Here is a 14205-nt window from a genome sequence, read left to right as displayed (position 1 = left end):
ACTACAGTAGGTATCAGTTTAATTATACTTCGAGTTGCTCTCAAATCCATTCAAATTTATTAAATTTAAACCAGATCCAACTCTACAAAGTAGTTATTTTAGAACACTAAATATTTTCCGTTTAATTTAATGATAATTAACCTTGATTCGTTCCGTTTCATTCCGCTCCGTTCCATTACATTGCATTTCCCGTTCAATTCCAGACCACTACAGTTCATTCCGTTTCATTCACTGCTTACCATTCCATTTTCTCTCCCACTTCTAGCACTCACGTCCTAATTCATCTCACCAAATTTTTTCTCACTTGATTGGATTCGAGTTCATTTCAATTCCTATATATCATTTCGTTTTATCTCATATCGTTTCCTTTCTTTTCATTTCATTTCATTTCATTTTCCGATCCTCTCAACTATCAATTGCAGCGCGCGTTCACTGTATTATTTAAATTATCGGCGTCAACTTGTCCACCTAAATCGCGCTTAGCTTCTAAAAAAGCAAAGAGAATTTCCGCCGGCCCAAACCGTTAGCCGCGCTCTTAACGCTTCAGTTGGCTTCATACTGCCAAGCGGCAAACGTTATCGTCAGATAAACGCGACGATCGTAGTAGACGCGATGAGCTGCGCAGCCGCTTTAAGTGGAGGTAAAAATTGAATAAAAAGTGAAAATAAAAACATAAATAAAATTTAAATAAAGGTTTAGTTTAGAAAAGTACAAAACAAAAACAAAAAAAAAGAAGAAATCACACACTGGACAACGCATAGCGCCAAGTGTAAAGCATAGACGCACAACTTTTATATCTTTCATCTTTCGACCAATGATTGCTACAACAAATTTCATTCAAGTGCTCTTGTCATTTGTTAGCGCGCTGTTGTGCGCGCAGCTGGTGGCGACCGCGCTAACTGAAATTAGTAGCGATGTAGACACAGACAGTGAATGGTCATTGGACTTGAAGACGTCGTCGGCGAATTTTGTACAACACAATTATGGAGCAACGGAATTTACACCACCATACAATCTAACACAGCAGCAAATGGATGATTACGAGCAAATAATGAGCGCCAGCGAGGATATGCCATATAGATCGCATGCGCTTTGGAATCGTACACAAGGCGCAACTGCTGATGACTATGTGTCAGAAGACTCGCGCAGTTTCCTTTGTTTACCCATTATGCGCATTTTTAATGTGGATATACGACGCGAATTGCTGCCGCAGGAACACGTTGCTGTCGTTGGTGATCATGTGCGACTGGGCGCTTGGCAAGTAGAGCATGGCATAGAGATGTTGCCAAGTATGGAAAGAGGTGCGCAGTCTTCGCCGCAGATTTGGACTGCCAAGGTGGCGGTATGTGCCAACGCGCGCTTGCATTATCGTTACTTTATTTTCACCGTTGACAAGCATGGACACCGGCGAGTGAGTGAGTGGGAAGGCGTACCGTATGGGCGCGTGCTGGAGAAGCATCAGATTTATCGACCACCAGGCAAAGATAAATTTGGGCTACTCTCACACATGACCATCGGCGATGTGGAGCACGAGAAGGGCTGGCTGCGACACGAGTATGTCATCGAATTTAAGTTCATCTGGGAGCAGCATATGCAGTTCTATCGCTACTTGGATTTAAATCGACGCACGCAATTTTGGCTGAAAATGGCCGTTTCGCAAAATGGTCATGCGCTGCCACCCAGCGCGTGGCACAGCACAGAATTGGAAGTGTCTCGCTACGCCTACAATCGGTCACAGTTTCAGCAACAGCCCAAGCGGGGTGTGGCTTACGTTGCGGGCGACATAGTCATATTTCGCTTCACCGTGCCGCTTGGCACGCGAAACTCCTATCAGCTAAGTGTTTCTACGGTGAATAGTATAAATGTGGGTGAAGTTCTGGTGTTTCCCATGGACTTGCGCGGCTTAGAGGGCGTACTTCGCTTGCCCATACATAATGTTGTGAATGGTTTTCAGGTTGGCACATTATCGCTACCCTACGTCATAATACGTCCTCTAGTCGGCGCTGTGGACTATAATTTGCGCGGCAGCTTTCAGCGCTATTGGCCCATGAACTGGCCCTCTATGGATGTGGGTCATCGCGGCATTGGCGCTAGCTTCAACATGGATGCACCCTTTGTGGAGAATACCATAGCCAGTTTTAAGTACGCTTACAAAAACAAGGCGGATATGGTAGAGCTGGACGTGCAGCTGACGCGCGACTATGTACCGGTAGTATGGCACGACTTTGGCTTCCAAACTGCGCCCAGTGGACGTAGAGTGAGACACATAGATGACTTGGATTATGTGCTCATTCAGGATCTCACCTACAAGCAGCTGAAGAGTAGTCGCGTCTTCGCCACTGAGGATGGAAAAGTCTATGATTACACGAGTTTCAATGTGCGAAGCGCATCCGAAGACGAGCGCTTATTTCCCTTGCTGCCACAGATCTTCAAAGCGTTGCCGCCAACGGTTGGCTTGGTTATCGACATTAAGTGGCCGCAAGCGCTGCAGAATGGCGCCGCTGAGTCGGCGCACACACTCAATAAAAATCGATTTGTTGATGTTATTCTGCTGACGGTTGGGCAGAAAGGCTGCGGCCGGCCGCTCTTCTTCTCCAGCTTCGATGCTGACATCTGCACCATGATGCGCCTGAAGCAGAATGTATTCCCTGTGGCATTCATTACAATGGGTGATACAAGCTTGTGGGAGCCCTATATGGATTTGCGCACGCGCTCCTTCCACGATGCAGTGAATTTTGCGCAATCAGCCAACCTGCTGGGCACTGTTGCGCATGCGGAAGATTTTCTCGACAACTGCGCCACACCTGACCACGGTTTGGATTTGGGTCAGGCGACATTTGTGTGGGGCGATGATTTGCATGACGCACATACGGTTGAGCAATTCAAGCGCTGGCAAGTGTCTGGCGTTATCTACGATCGCATCGACCTGTATGGCCCGCTGCGTAAGCGCGATAGTTTTTTCAACACAGCTGACTTAGTAGACCTTTTTACACGCCAGTGCATAGTTGTTGGGCATTCGAATTGCTCCAGTATACTTGCACTGCCAGATGGATTTGACTTGCATGGAAAACCGGTGAGTCGACTGGGCTGTGAGGTGATTGTGCAAGCCATAAGCTGAGTCTCGTGTGCTTGGGGAAAAACACTGGGTACTTTTTTATGCAATTATTTGTGTATACAACAAATTAATAGCGACATGGCTTGAGTAGGCATTTAAAATACTTAAATTTTATTGAAAAAATTTTGTTTGCTAAGTGTTAAAGTGGAGTGATAAAAATAAATAAATACATAATTTTCATTGGAAAAATTCTGGTTTTCTCTTTATGAAGTAACTGGTTATTATATGTGTTACTTTGAAGTGGGCACACACAACTGCAATTACCAATAGAGTACAGAGCCACAATGAAGTCCACAAATCGCTTGTAGGTTGCAATTTGGACCAAAGCAAAGAAACATTGTCGGAAAAATACAAAATGAAAGCAGTTGGTTTTGAATAGCTACATAGCCATGCGTCAAAGTATCGCACTTATGTTTGACCACCAGAATAGCGAGACCTATACCAAAATCTATAACAATTTTATGCATAAAATGAGCTATCAATGACATTAACTCATACCCGATCATTACCTTCACGAACTTCCGCCCTGGAACTGCCGACATCGGAGTCCCATCAGCACTGTAGATGACCAACTTCAGCTGTGTGGCACAACCCTGGTACTAATAAAGTCCATATATTGTAGTAGACAATACTAATACTTCTCCAGATTCAACCCCCACATACCCAACACATGCGCTCATACGACGCCCATTATCTATCTCTTCGCTTGTTCCTCAAACCCACTCAGCTAACACCATTCTGCTTTGGACCGCCCGTTGAAACAGCATGTTTCCTGGTCCTACATTAGCTGATTTCTATGATAACGATTGATAGATTAGCCGATTCAGGCAGGGTTAAGCAGTGCCGCTAAAATAACAACAAGAAACTTCAGTTGCCTCGAGAGAGCCCCGTAACTTTGCCGTAGTTAATTACAATCTGGATATTGGAGTAGGTGATTTTCCTACGGTGACACGACACTTACCATCCTTTCTCTGTGGAAGCAGGTGCAAATAATCAACTCACTTAGACTTTGAAAGTCCATTATGATTATAAAACCATTTTGAAGTTTTTATAAAGCGTAGCGACTTCAATATCTCTATGCCCCGCGACCGATATGAGGCTAACCTTAGCTGACGATGGATTCCTGTGCAACCATTGATCTTAGCATTACCGCGTTCAATCATTTGATGGTCGCATGGCTGCACGAGAAGAAATTAATCACAGTCTTCGTTACGGCAATCGTACTAAGTTAAACAGCCACCTCATATAGAGCTTAACGTCGGCCTGATAAACGCTACAGTGGTCCGGACTTCCGACGTATAACTCCAGTCCTAATTCGTTAGAGAAAACTCCGTAGTCATGCGTGTAAAAATTCAATTCCCCCTTTATCCATGGTCTACGTATTTTCCGCTCTCTTCTTGACGGAATTTTCGCCTTGAAGAGCCTATTGAAGGTGGGCTCATGGGCAGACTAGTCGATTTCTTTATCACAACTATCCAGAGAATGAAGTATAAATAGAAGCGTGGCTGGAACGCCGATCCTTCAATAGCACCATACTTTTTAATCAGCGCACCGAAGCGGCGACCACGTGTTTTCCTACGAGACTTATCGCAGCCAATTTGGTTAATATTTCTAACCCTTTGTTTGCGGTGATCCATAAGGCCGTTTATATTCACAACAACGCTGTTATTTGGACCTTACTCAGTAGTTTAAGGTCAGTAGATCACCTTGTTTATTCTTAGAAGAGTTCACCGCTTGGAATCCTCTGTAAGTCACTCAATTTTCCAGTAAGATTACCGGACTTTTTCCTTACGGCCAGTAATTCAAGTTGCGCATTCCCTTTAGCTTAGGCTAAGTTTGTAAGCATGCTCTTCCGTCTTCTTAGTCTTGCAACCTGTTTGGGAACTATGCAAAATCAATCAATTAATTTCGAGAATACCGTCACATCAAGACTAGTTTGCCTAATAAATGTCCACCTTCTTATAGAGAATAACCTTCCGATCAGTCGAATGATCCAATTTTATGACAGACTCCAGTAGAAAGCTTCACAACCAAATCTGAACACAGGCCAACAAAAATTTGGTACAGCAAATGTTTAAGCTGTTTCGAATAGTTTTTGTTTGCGCGGATTACGAATATGCAAGTATAAAGTTCTGGGACTTTTTTTTCAATGGCACAATTTTGCATTTTTTTTATTGTTCAATAAAGGACTATAAGTGATCATCAGGTCAAGGTGCGGAGATGGTGTTTTCAACGACAATAGTCGAGCATTCTAGCTTTACTTTAAGCCCGAGCAGAAGGTTCTGTCACCTTTGGTTTCTTTGCTAGAGCTTCTGAAATATTAGGGGTATTCTCTGAGTCTTGCAAAGCCCTTGCACGGTGCACGGTTTGCACGGTTTGCAAAGCTGTCCCATACGAAAACCGGTTTTTACCGTGCAAGCCGTGTAATCTGTGCACCATGCAAGGGCTTTGCAAGACTCAGAGAATACCCCTATTGAAAAAACGCGATTTTTTTTGGCTTTTTTTCAAAATCTGGGGCTGATGGAAACTTTATACCTACGGATTCAAAATAAATACAAAAAAGTCTATCAAAAGCAGCTTTAACATTTGCGGCACCAAAATCAGTGTTGCGCTCTGTTACTATTAGTTTTTTGTTAACTCAAGAAAAACTTGAAATGCATTTATAATGCTTCTGAAATATAAAACACTTTAAAGCTTACTGCGTAAGTACTTATACTTAGCTGTTGTAAATGAAGTTACGAACACACAAAAACGCTTAATTGCAACACTCTAAGCCATTAGACGACGCAGTTAAAAACAATGTACATACGCTTGCTTTCTCTTAAACATTTCGGCAGCTGCTGGCTGCTATCCTTTGCTGACACAGCATGCCAGTGGGAAAAGTAGTAATGTAAGGCAGCTTAATTTTATGCGGAAGACATTTTGCTTGTACAAATTGTTGTTGTCTCAAACAACAGTCGTGATTTTGACAATACCCAGTCAGAAATGCAGTAATGCATTGCATGTGTGATAAATAATATAATGTATTTTTTATGCGTTCTCGATTATATTACTGCTAACTATGTAATCAGTATTCTAATGTACTCAAAAAGTTCCAAAAATTTCATATTAAAACACACACGGTCAAAAATTTGGGTTTAATTTTTAAACCGCGCTGGGACTACTGCCTTTTTTAAACTTTTATAGTCTACTTTTTAAACCAGTCAATAGTTTTACGCAATTTTTAATATATTCTGGTTTAAATTTTAGCCCAAAAAGTTCGTGGTTTAAAAATCGAACCAAAATGTTTTAATTCTAGTTTCTAGGTTTCAAATATAGAAACTTTGGTTTAAAATCTAAACCGAAATAGAATATGTTTGCACAGCGAATTGTGGTGTTGATTCAAACTCAACATATAAAAGCACATTTACATGCGTGGCTGTAGCTGAGTGTGCAAAGATGCTTGATACAATTGGTTGCTACCAAGGCTGTCCGGGTTCAATCCCAACCAGACGGAGCATGAAGTTTAAGATTGTTTTTTTTTTAATTCTTAATTATGAAAATGTTTGGGTTTAACATTTACACCGAATTGTTTAAATTTTAAACCCAACATATGTGCTCTCTTTTTTTAAACTTGGAAGGTTTGTATTTGAAACTGAATTTAGTTTGGTCATATATGTAGTCCAAAAAGTTTAAAATTAAAACCGAAATTTTTAACCGTGCATTCATTTCTCGATACTAAGTAATGCAAAATTGAATGCCTCACTTTTCTTAGGACATCTCCCTGGCAAAAATATGCATTTTCAAATGTGAAAAGCATTTATTACTGATGGTTTTTTCGATTACTATACATTACATTTTGCCACTGGGTATCTAAGCGTGCTGAAGATAAAATATTATGTGTTGACTCTTTAATGAGCCACATCAAAGGAAGTTAGTGAACCAAAAAACAAACGATTATTGAAAATAGAACAACATTATTCGAATTAAATTTGTAATGACTTAAACGAGACTAATGAATATAATGAAGCTATTGCGAATGTGCTGCTGAAAGTTAAGTTGTTAAACTTTGGAAGTGATGTACACTAAAAGTTTGTTGTGTGGTGATACAGGTTAGGATAGTTTAGGTAGCAGTCACAGAAGTAAGGCACTCAGACAATTAAGAGATTGATTTTTGTGATACCGCAATCGAAAAAACGTTTCGTGCCAATTATGTAATTACGTATTCTCGTACGTAGTCTCTTAAACGCTGGGCCCTAAAGAAGTTATGCTAAGGTAATTCAACCTCATCACCTTCCAGGCAACTGCGGTACACTTGATCAGGTAATATGTTCAGCCTAACTGCGTGAATACCGATTGGAGAGTGACCCGTTAAAACCCCCAGCAAGAGTGAAAGCTGCGGCTTTGTAAGTATGACATGTGCCCACATGTGTGATATCGCTGCGACTCGCTACCAAAATAACCTTAGTACCGAAGTTTTCCAACGAAACCGAAAGAGGGAGCAGACATTGCTTAACTAAGCTAGAGCGTAGCTCCAGCGCACTTAAGGTCCTTATAGCTACTTGGCTATCAGTTTAAATGCTCACCTCTCTAACTGCCACCGCACTCATGAGCAGAGAATTCACTGTCGCCCTTGTAGCATCGACTTCTGCCTGAAATACACTGCAACAGTCCGGAAATTCTCCCTTGAGGGAAAGCGGGTAGAGAAGAAGCATGTAGGGCTATTTCGGATAAGGGATGAAATCGAAGCCCGGTCAACTACTCGATTTTCCTGTTATGCTCCTACATCACTAAAAGCATTTCTTCTAACACTCTCAAGATATTCGTTGGGTTAAGTTAGGTATGCTGCCAGCAACTATGTGGCTTCGCAGGGTCCATTAAGGTCCATAGCATTACCAGATAAACTACGACCACTCAAGACAGCTAATCACTATATGCAAGGAGCAATTTTAAAGAACATCGCAGTCGCCTCGGCAAACTGGAACAACTTGTTATACCTTATCTTGGCGGCGGCTTCCAGATTAGGTAGAAAACCTACTCACAGTAGACAATCTGTTAAGGGCCGGACGTTCGCAGACGATATGCTCCACTGTCTCCTCCTGCGTTTTGCATCTTCTACAGATCTTATCGTTAGTTGGAGCCAGTTTATAGGCGTGAGATGCCAGCAGGCAATATCCATTTAGAACACCCGCCAGTAGCCTTGTGTCCACCCCCCTGGAGGAAAGGAAAAACTTCATGTCATACGATCTACACATAGGTCTGATGTACCTACGGGACACACCACCTTACGCAGCTAAGTTAGGACTAGTAAAAAGCGATAAATGTACGGCATGTGACAAGGCACATTTGAACATCTGCTTTGCCATTGTCCGGCGAAATTTGCGTACTTCTTCTCACTGAAGGACACTGTGGACCAAAGAATTAGTACATCGGACTAGCAATTGATCTAAGTAAGGTCCTATGATCCTTATCTAACCCTATCCTTGCATAAAAAAAATTGCGCTATTCGATCTTATTCAGTAGAGAAATTACACCTTCCCGCCACCCCCCATTACTCACAAAAGTTGAATATCGTTCGAACGCAAATTAGCTAGATCTTGAGAGCAAACCGAATTTGGAAAAACCTTCTTTAGATCCACCACTTTTTGATGCCTCCACGTCTTTACTGAGTGAAGCATTCACCTAAGTGGTATATATCTGATAGTGGCTACGATAGCCGGCGGTTGAAGAACTATGTCATCTCACTGGTATCGGATCGATGGCAATCTGGTCTAACTGATCTGGCAAATGGTCGAAAGTCCCATAAGCAGTTACTATCGCAGCTTGGCTGTCACTGTCTTTGCTGAGGGAAATATTCACCTAAGTAGTATTTATTTGACAGTGGCTTCGGTAGCCGACAGTCGAAGACCTATGTATGTATGGTATCGGATCGATGGGCACCTAGTGTGACTGTTTTTAGAAATGGTCAAAAGTCTCACTAATTTAAACTTCTATCACCTAACTGAAATATTTGCACCATGTAGTCCAAGGTATATTCTCCAAGAGAGAACTGACGATTATCATTGTTATATTCTTCGGAAAAGACTTCAGTTCTCCCATCTTAGTTTCCCCGATAAATTACTGGTAATTCCCGGTGGATTAATTTAAAACAAAGCTGCTGCGAAGCGCACTCCAATTTTCAATCACTCAGCTACATAGATTCCTCCAAATTTGAGCGATGCATTTTGCCGACTTTAAGGTCATCGCGCGATTTCGGCTTATTGGCATCGATTGGTGATTTTGCGTTAATGGCTGAAGAATAAATGATAATTAAGACGGACGACAAATAAACGGTTACTTCTCTGAATTTTCTCCCTTATCCAAGCCCAGTTTTTTCCTTAAGAAATCTTTAGCAATAATTTGTAACACCCGGATGAAAGAGGTTAGGCTACAGCTCGGTATTCACGTCGACGACACATGAATCACAACAGTGAATAACCCAAAACTGAGACTAGTGGGACGCAGTGGACGGAGCTGCAGACATGCCACAACAAAGTAACTCCGGACAGCCACGGAGTATATCACATACATACATAGTGAGTCACAAGTGTTGTCAGTACGCGAGCTCAACATCATGCTCAGCATTCAGTGCCTTGTAGGCTGCCACAGACATGAGCACCCGAAAAGACACTTAATCAAGAAATAACCTCCATCTAGGCATCCCAGAGAGACTCGCGCAACTCTGACTAAACTATGGTACAGATATTGTAGCTGGCAGAACTTTTACCTTTCAAGACTCAACACCAACATACGAAACGAAGGTCCAGCATCCGGAGACTCCGCCGACGTCACCAACCCACGTCTTCGCATGTCAACTCAAGCCAACTCAACTGACACTCCACTTCCTCAGATTCGACCCGTTGGCCTTGATGGCAGATAATAGTTGCATTATCCGATCCGGGCAGGTCTAAGTACGCCGCTACAACTACAAAGGAAAACATCGTTACCGCATGCCGACAACATCTACCCGTGGGATCTTTACTGATCGCAGCAAATATTAGCCGTAGAATATTCCAAAAGTTGTTTACAAAAACTTTTTAAATTCCGATAACTGAGCCGAGCAGTCGACTTTATTTTTAAAATTTTAAAAGGCAGCTTACATAGTCAAAAGATACCAGTTAGGAAAGCTTAAGCAAATAACATTGAAACTACTCAGTTAATGTGAGAGAAAATATTCACCTAACGCAAGTTCACAATGTAATGAATAGAAAAAGAAAAAACTCAAATCAGCTATCCATTTCATGGCCTGCACTCGCCTGGCACTTTACAAGCAATCCTGATTGTAGACGTCCATGTAATCACCAGCCACACAAGCCGAGCCAATGGGTGCCATTGCTTGGCAAACACCTGTCAGCTTTGTTGATATTTCGATGGCGCAGTGACGTTGTGGTTCAGCGACCGGCGAAGGCGGAGGCACAAGTGTGTCCGAATCGGCGTTGGTGGCAATATCGCCGCTCAAATGATGCTTCGAATGCTTCGGGTGTTGTTTTTGCTGGTTGACGGGTTGATGCATTTTCAAAAAAGTGCTACTGGCCATTTTACTATCGCCACCCTTGCCGCTGTTATGTGGCTGTTGCAACCACATAGAGGACGGCGACGGTTGATGTTGCTTGTAATCGATTGCACGCTCCATTAAATCTGCATGCTCCATGCTGTCGGCCTCCAATGGTGGCAGTTCCATTTCGTCGTTCATTGGTACATCATCAATGGCGCTTTGCAGAAAGAGTTCACGTTCGAAGCGCGCTATGTCGCCTGGTGACATAGCCGGTGCGTGCATGCCATCAATGTCGGCATCCGCACCAGCGGCAGTGGCGGTGGCGGTGGCGGCAGCGGTGTTTGGGTCGAAAGTAAAACGTTTCAGCTGTGAGTGTAGGAAATGTGGTTTTTGATGGTAGTGGTTTTGTTGTTGTTTTTGTTGCTGCTGCTGCTGCTGATGTTGCCTTTCCTTTGCATACTCCATCGATTTTAATAAACTGACACCTTCCAACATCAATTCGGCTGGCAGTTCAGCAGCGTCGACTGTTTGCCATAGCAGTGGCCAGCAGCAAAGCGACAGCTGTACACACAGCAGCAGACGAGTTGCCAATTGCAAATTCAGCGTTTTGCTTCTGCAGCTATAGTTGTTGTTGCTGCTGCGCCTCTGTTGTGGCCCGAACATCATTAGCGCCTCAGGTGTTGGACGTTTAATGCTTTCGCGTTTTGTGAGCTGGAACTTTTCGCGCGCTTACTTTGGTTGTTTGTTTTTGTTCTGTGCGCAAAATTGCTGACAGCTGTGGCGTATAAACCGTTGAACGGGCGGCAAATTGCTTTTTTGTTGCAAATTTATGCAATTTTTGCACGAAATCCAACGGTTTCCGGGCGTTTGTTATTGAACTTTTATTTTGTTATGATTTCTGATTTCTGATTCCTGATTTCTGATTCCTGATTTTTGATTTCGTTATTCACTTATTCCTTTCGCTCTTCTCGGTAAATTTCTCTGATTTGTTCTGTAATACTTCGCTTACTTTGCGTAAATGATGAACTTGAATAGAATCCGGAAGGCTTATATAGTTTGTTGCATATCATTAGGCGGGCGCGTGTGTTGTGTCCGTGAAAGACTACAAGGAAGTAAATGGCGAGTGGGCTGCTGACGGCAATAGGAAATTGTGCGAACAAATGCTTCAGTAATGTGAGTGAAGAGGAAAGGATATTAGGTATGTACATAGATATGTAAAAAAGGAGAAGGCATGTCAGAAATGTGGAGCGTTCGTAAATATGCTCTTGCATTTATTTTACAGTAAATATATATTGTTTTCTTGAGTTGGAAAAGGCCTCGAAAATGAAGGCAAATTTGGAAAATTCTGAGAATAGCTCCTCAAGCATGTGTTTTGAAGATTTAGTCTCAAAAGACAAATATTTCACATAAACCATTTTGTATAATTCACAAAACCCGAAAAATTACTTTCAATATGTTCTTAATTTCTGGGACCGTAGAGGTTATGTTTGGCCTTTGAAATACAAATCATAACTCAAACGTTAAAACTGGATTTCTACTTTCTCGATGAAATGTAATCGCATTTTTTTAATTTTTTGATCAATTTTTAACCGTTACATTCCGACATAATTTTTTGGATCATGAAAGGTTCGGTTCAATATAGGTTTTTTAACTCTCCGAAACCTACCGCTACATGGTAAGCAGGGTTTGTTTTACTGCTATTACAAACATATTCGATTGAACGTTTAGTTAGACATAATCAGATGAGCTTATATAGTTATATGTGGGCGGTATCATGCCCGTTTCAAAATTCCATAATAATGTAATTTGTTTTTGTTATTTTTTTGGCCTTTTATAACAACTATATTCAACAATTTATATTGAGCTCGAGGCCGTTTTTTAAACGAAAATTTATTGTGGAAAAGCAACAATAATTCGAAAAAATGGTAGAAGTGATAGCTATTTCGGAAATCACCACATTTCCATATCAGACTTCTTTCAGTAGGATTCGAAACGACAATCACCCTGACTACGCCTTGTAAATTATCGTTTGCTTTTTTCCACTATTTTCATTTTTGTTATGCCAACAAAATCAAGCGCAGCTATTCCCCAGCAATTCACTTGATCATGTGGTTGTTGGTACTGGTGGTTTTTGCTAATAATTCTATTTTTAGAATGTTTAACTTTTAGGTGTGCTCGTCCTTAAGTATTTGTTTTTGTTATTTTTTTGGCCTTTTAAAACAACTATATTCAACAACTTATATTGAGCTCGAGGCCGTTTTTAAATGAAAATAGTGGAAAAAAGCAAACGATCATTTACAAGGCGTGCTTAGCACGGTGCATAGACAACTGGCAGAGTCAGTGGGATCTTCGGTTCGAATCCTACTGAAAGAAGTCTGATGAGGAAATGTGGTGATTTCCAAAATAGCTATCACTTCTACCATTTTTTCAAATTATTGTTGCTTTTCCACAATAAATTTTCGTTTAAAAACGGCCTCGAGCTCAATATAAATTGTTGAATATAATAATAATGTAATAGTATAAATTTAGAGTAAATTGGCGTCCTTAAATTTAGATATATCGAAGTTTCAAGCACTACTGAAATATACCGTTATATGAAAATTTGGCGTAATTTTCGTCTGATTTCAATAATTTTCAGCGTTTTGCTTTTGTGTGGCAAGGCCAATAGCCATACTGAGTTTGGTAGAAATTGATAGAACGGTTACCGAGATACACATATGTATGTGGTCATAAGTGGACGGGGCCACGTCGTTTTTCCAAAATTTTATCATAAACGTATTTCTTGGTAAAGAATTGTTCCAAGCGTAATTTTTTAATAAATTAGCTATAATATTTACTGATTTATCGAAGATTTCGTATTTCTCCAAATTACCGTTATATGGGATGTGGACGTGGTTATTGTCCGATTTTGAAAATTTTTAGCCATTTGGTAAGTCGTACCAAGGCCAACAACTGTGCCAAGTTTGGGCGAAATCGTGCGAGCAGTTACCAGGATATACACGTGTAATTATAACTGGGCGTGGCTATGCCCATTTTCCCTAAAATTACAATTTTATTATTTTCTGTCTTAAAAACATTGTAAATATAAATCTTGATTGAATAAGCTTCAAAAGTTATTAAAATATAGCAGTTTTCGTATTTCTGAAAATTACCGTTATACGGGAGTTAGGCGTGGTTATTGTGCCATTGTAGTCCGTTTTCAATACCATGCGTCCTATGCTAAAAATAAGTACACATACAAAGTCTCGTTAAGACGGCTCAATTTTTACGCCAGTTATCGTGTGCACAGACGGACGGACGGACAGACAGTCATGGCCTAATCGATTTCTTTTTTCAATCTGATCATTTATGTATACATTTGCCTATATCTATTCCCATTAGTTTTGGTCATTTACAAACAATCGTTATGCGAACAAAGTTATAATACCCTTGTACTCAAGTGCGCTCGCGTATACAAACTTAACGGTTTTTTTCGGTCCCTGCTTAACTTTGTAAATTGGTTTATATTGCTAAAAATCCATAAATCGGTAAATTTAGTGAAAATACCTCAAGTATCGTCAATTTCCGTAAAATTTCG

The 14205-nt window shown here is 41.1% G+C and overlaps 2 protein-coding genes across 2 annotated transcripts in view; one reads left to right on the top strand and one right to left on the bottom strand.

Moving 5' to 3' along the window:
• Positions 1 to 14205, bottom strand: part of LOC118739068 (glycerophosphocholine phosphodiesterase GPCPD1-like) — a 481215-nt gene that overhangs the window by 16891 nt on the left and 450119 nt on the right. The window lies entirely within an intron of this gene.
• Positions 417 to 3259, top strand: LOC118739067 (glycerophosphocholine phosphodiesterase GPCPD1-like). The gene has a single exon (XM_036470190.1). The coding sequence runs from the start codon at positions 815 to 817 to the stop codon at positions 3116 to 3118; it is 2304 nt and encodes a 767-aa protein (XP_036326083.1). The 5' UTR covers positions 417 to 814; the 3' UTR covers positions 3119 to 3259.

This window comes from Rhagoletis pomonella, unplaced genomic scaffold (genome assembly GCF_013731165.1).
Source record: "Rhagoletis pomonella isolate Grant_MI unplaced genomic scaffold, Rhpom_1.0 Rhpom_scaffold_00005, whole genome shotgun sequence".
Taxonomy (NCBI): domain Eukaryota; kingdom Metazoa; phylum Arthropoda; class Insecta; order Diptera; family Tephritidae; genus Rhagoletis; species Rhagoletis pomonella.
Note: the sequence above shows the minus strand (reverse complement) of the source record. Positions and strands in the feature narration are given on the sequence as shown.

Bases quoted from the DNA above. Each gene is read 5' to 3' on its own strand.
- LOC118739067 (XM_036470190.1), top strand. From the start codon at position 815: ATGATTGCTACAACAAATTTCATTCAAGTGCTCTTGTCATTTGTTAGC.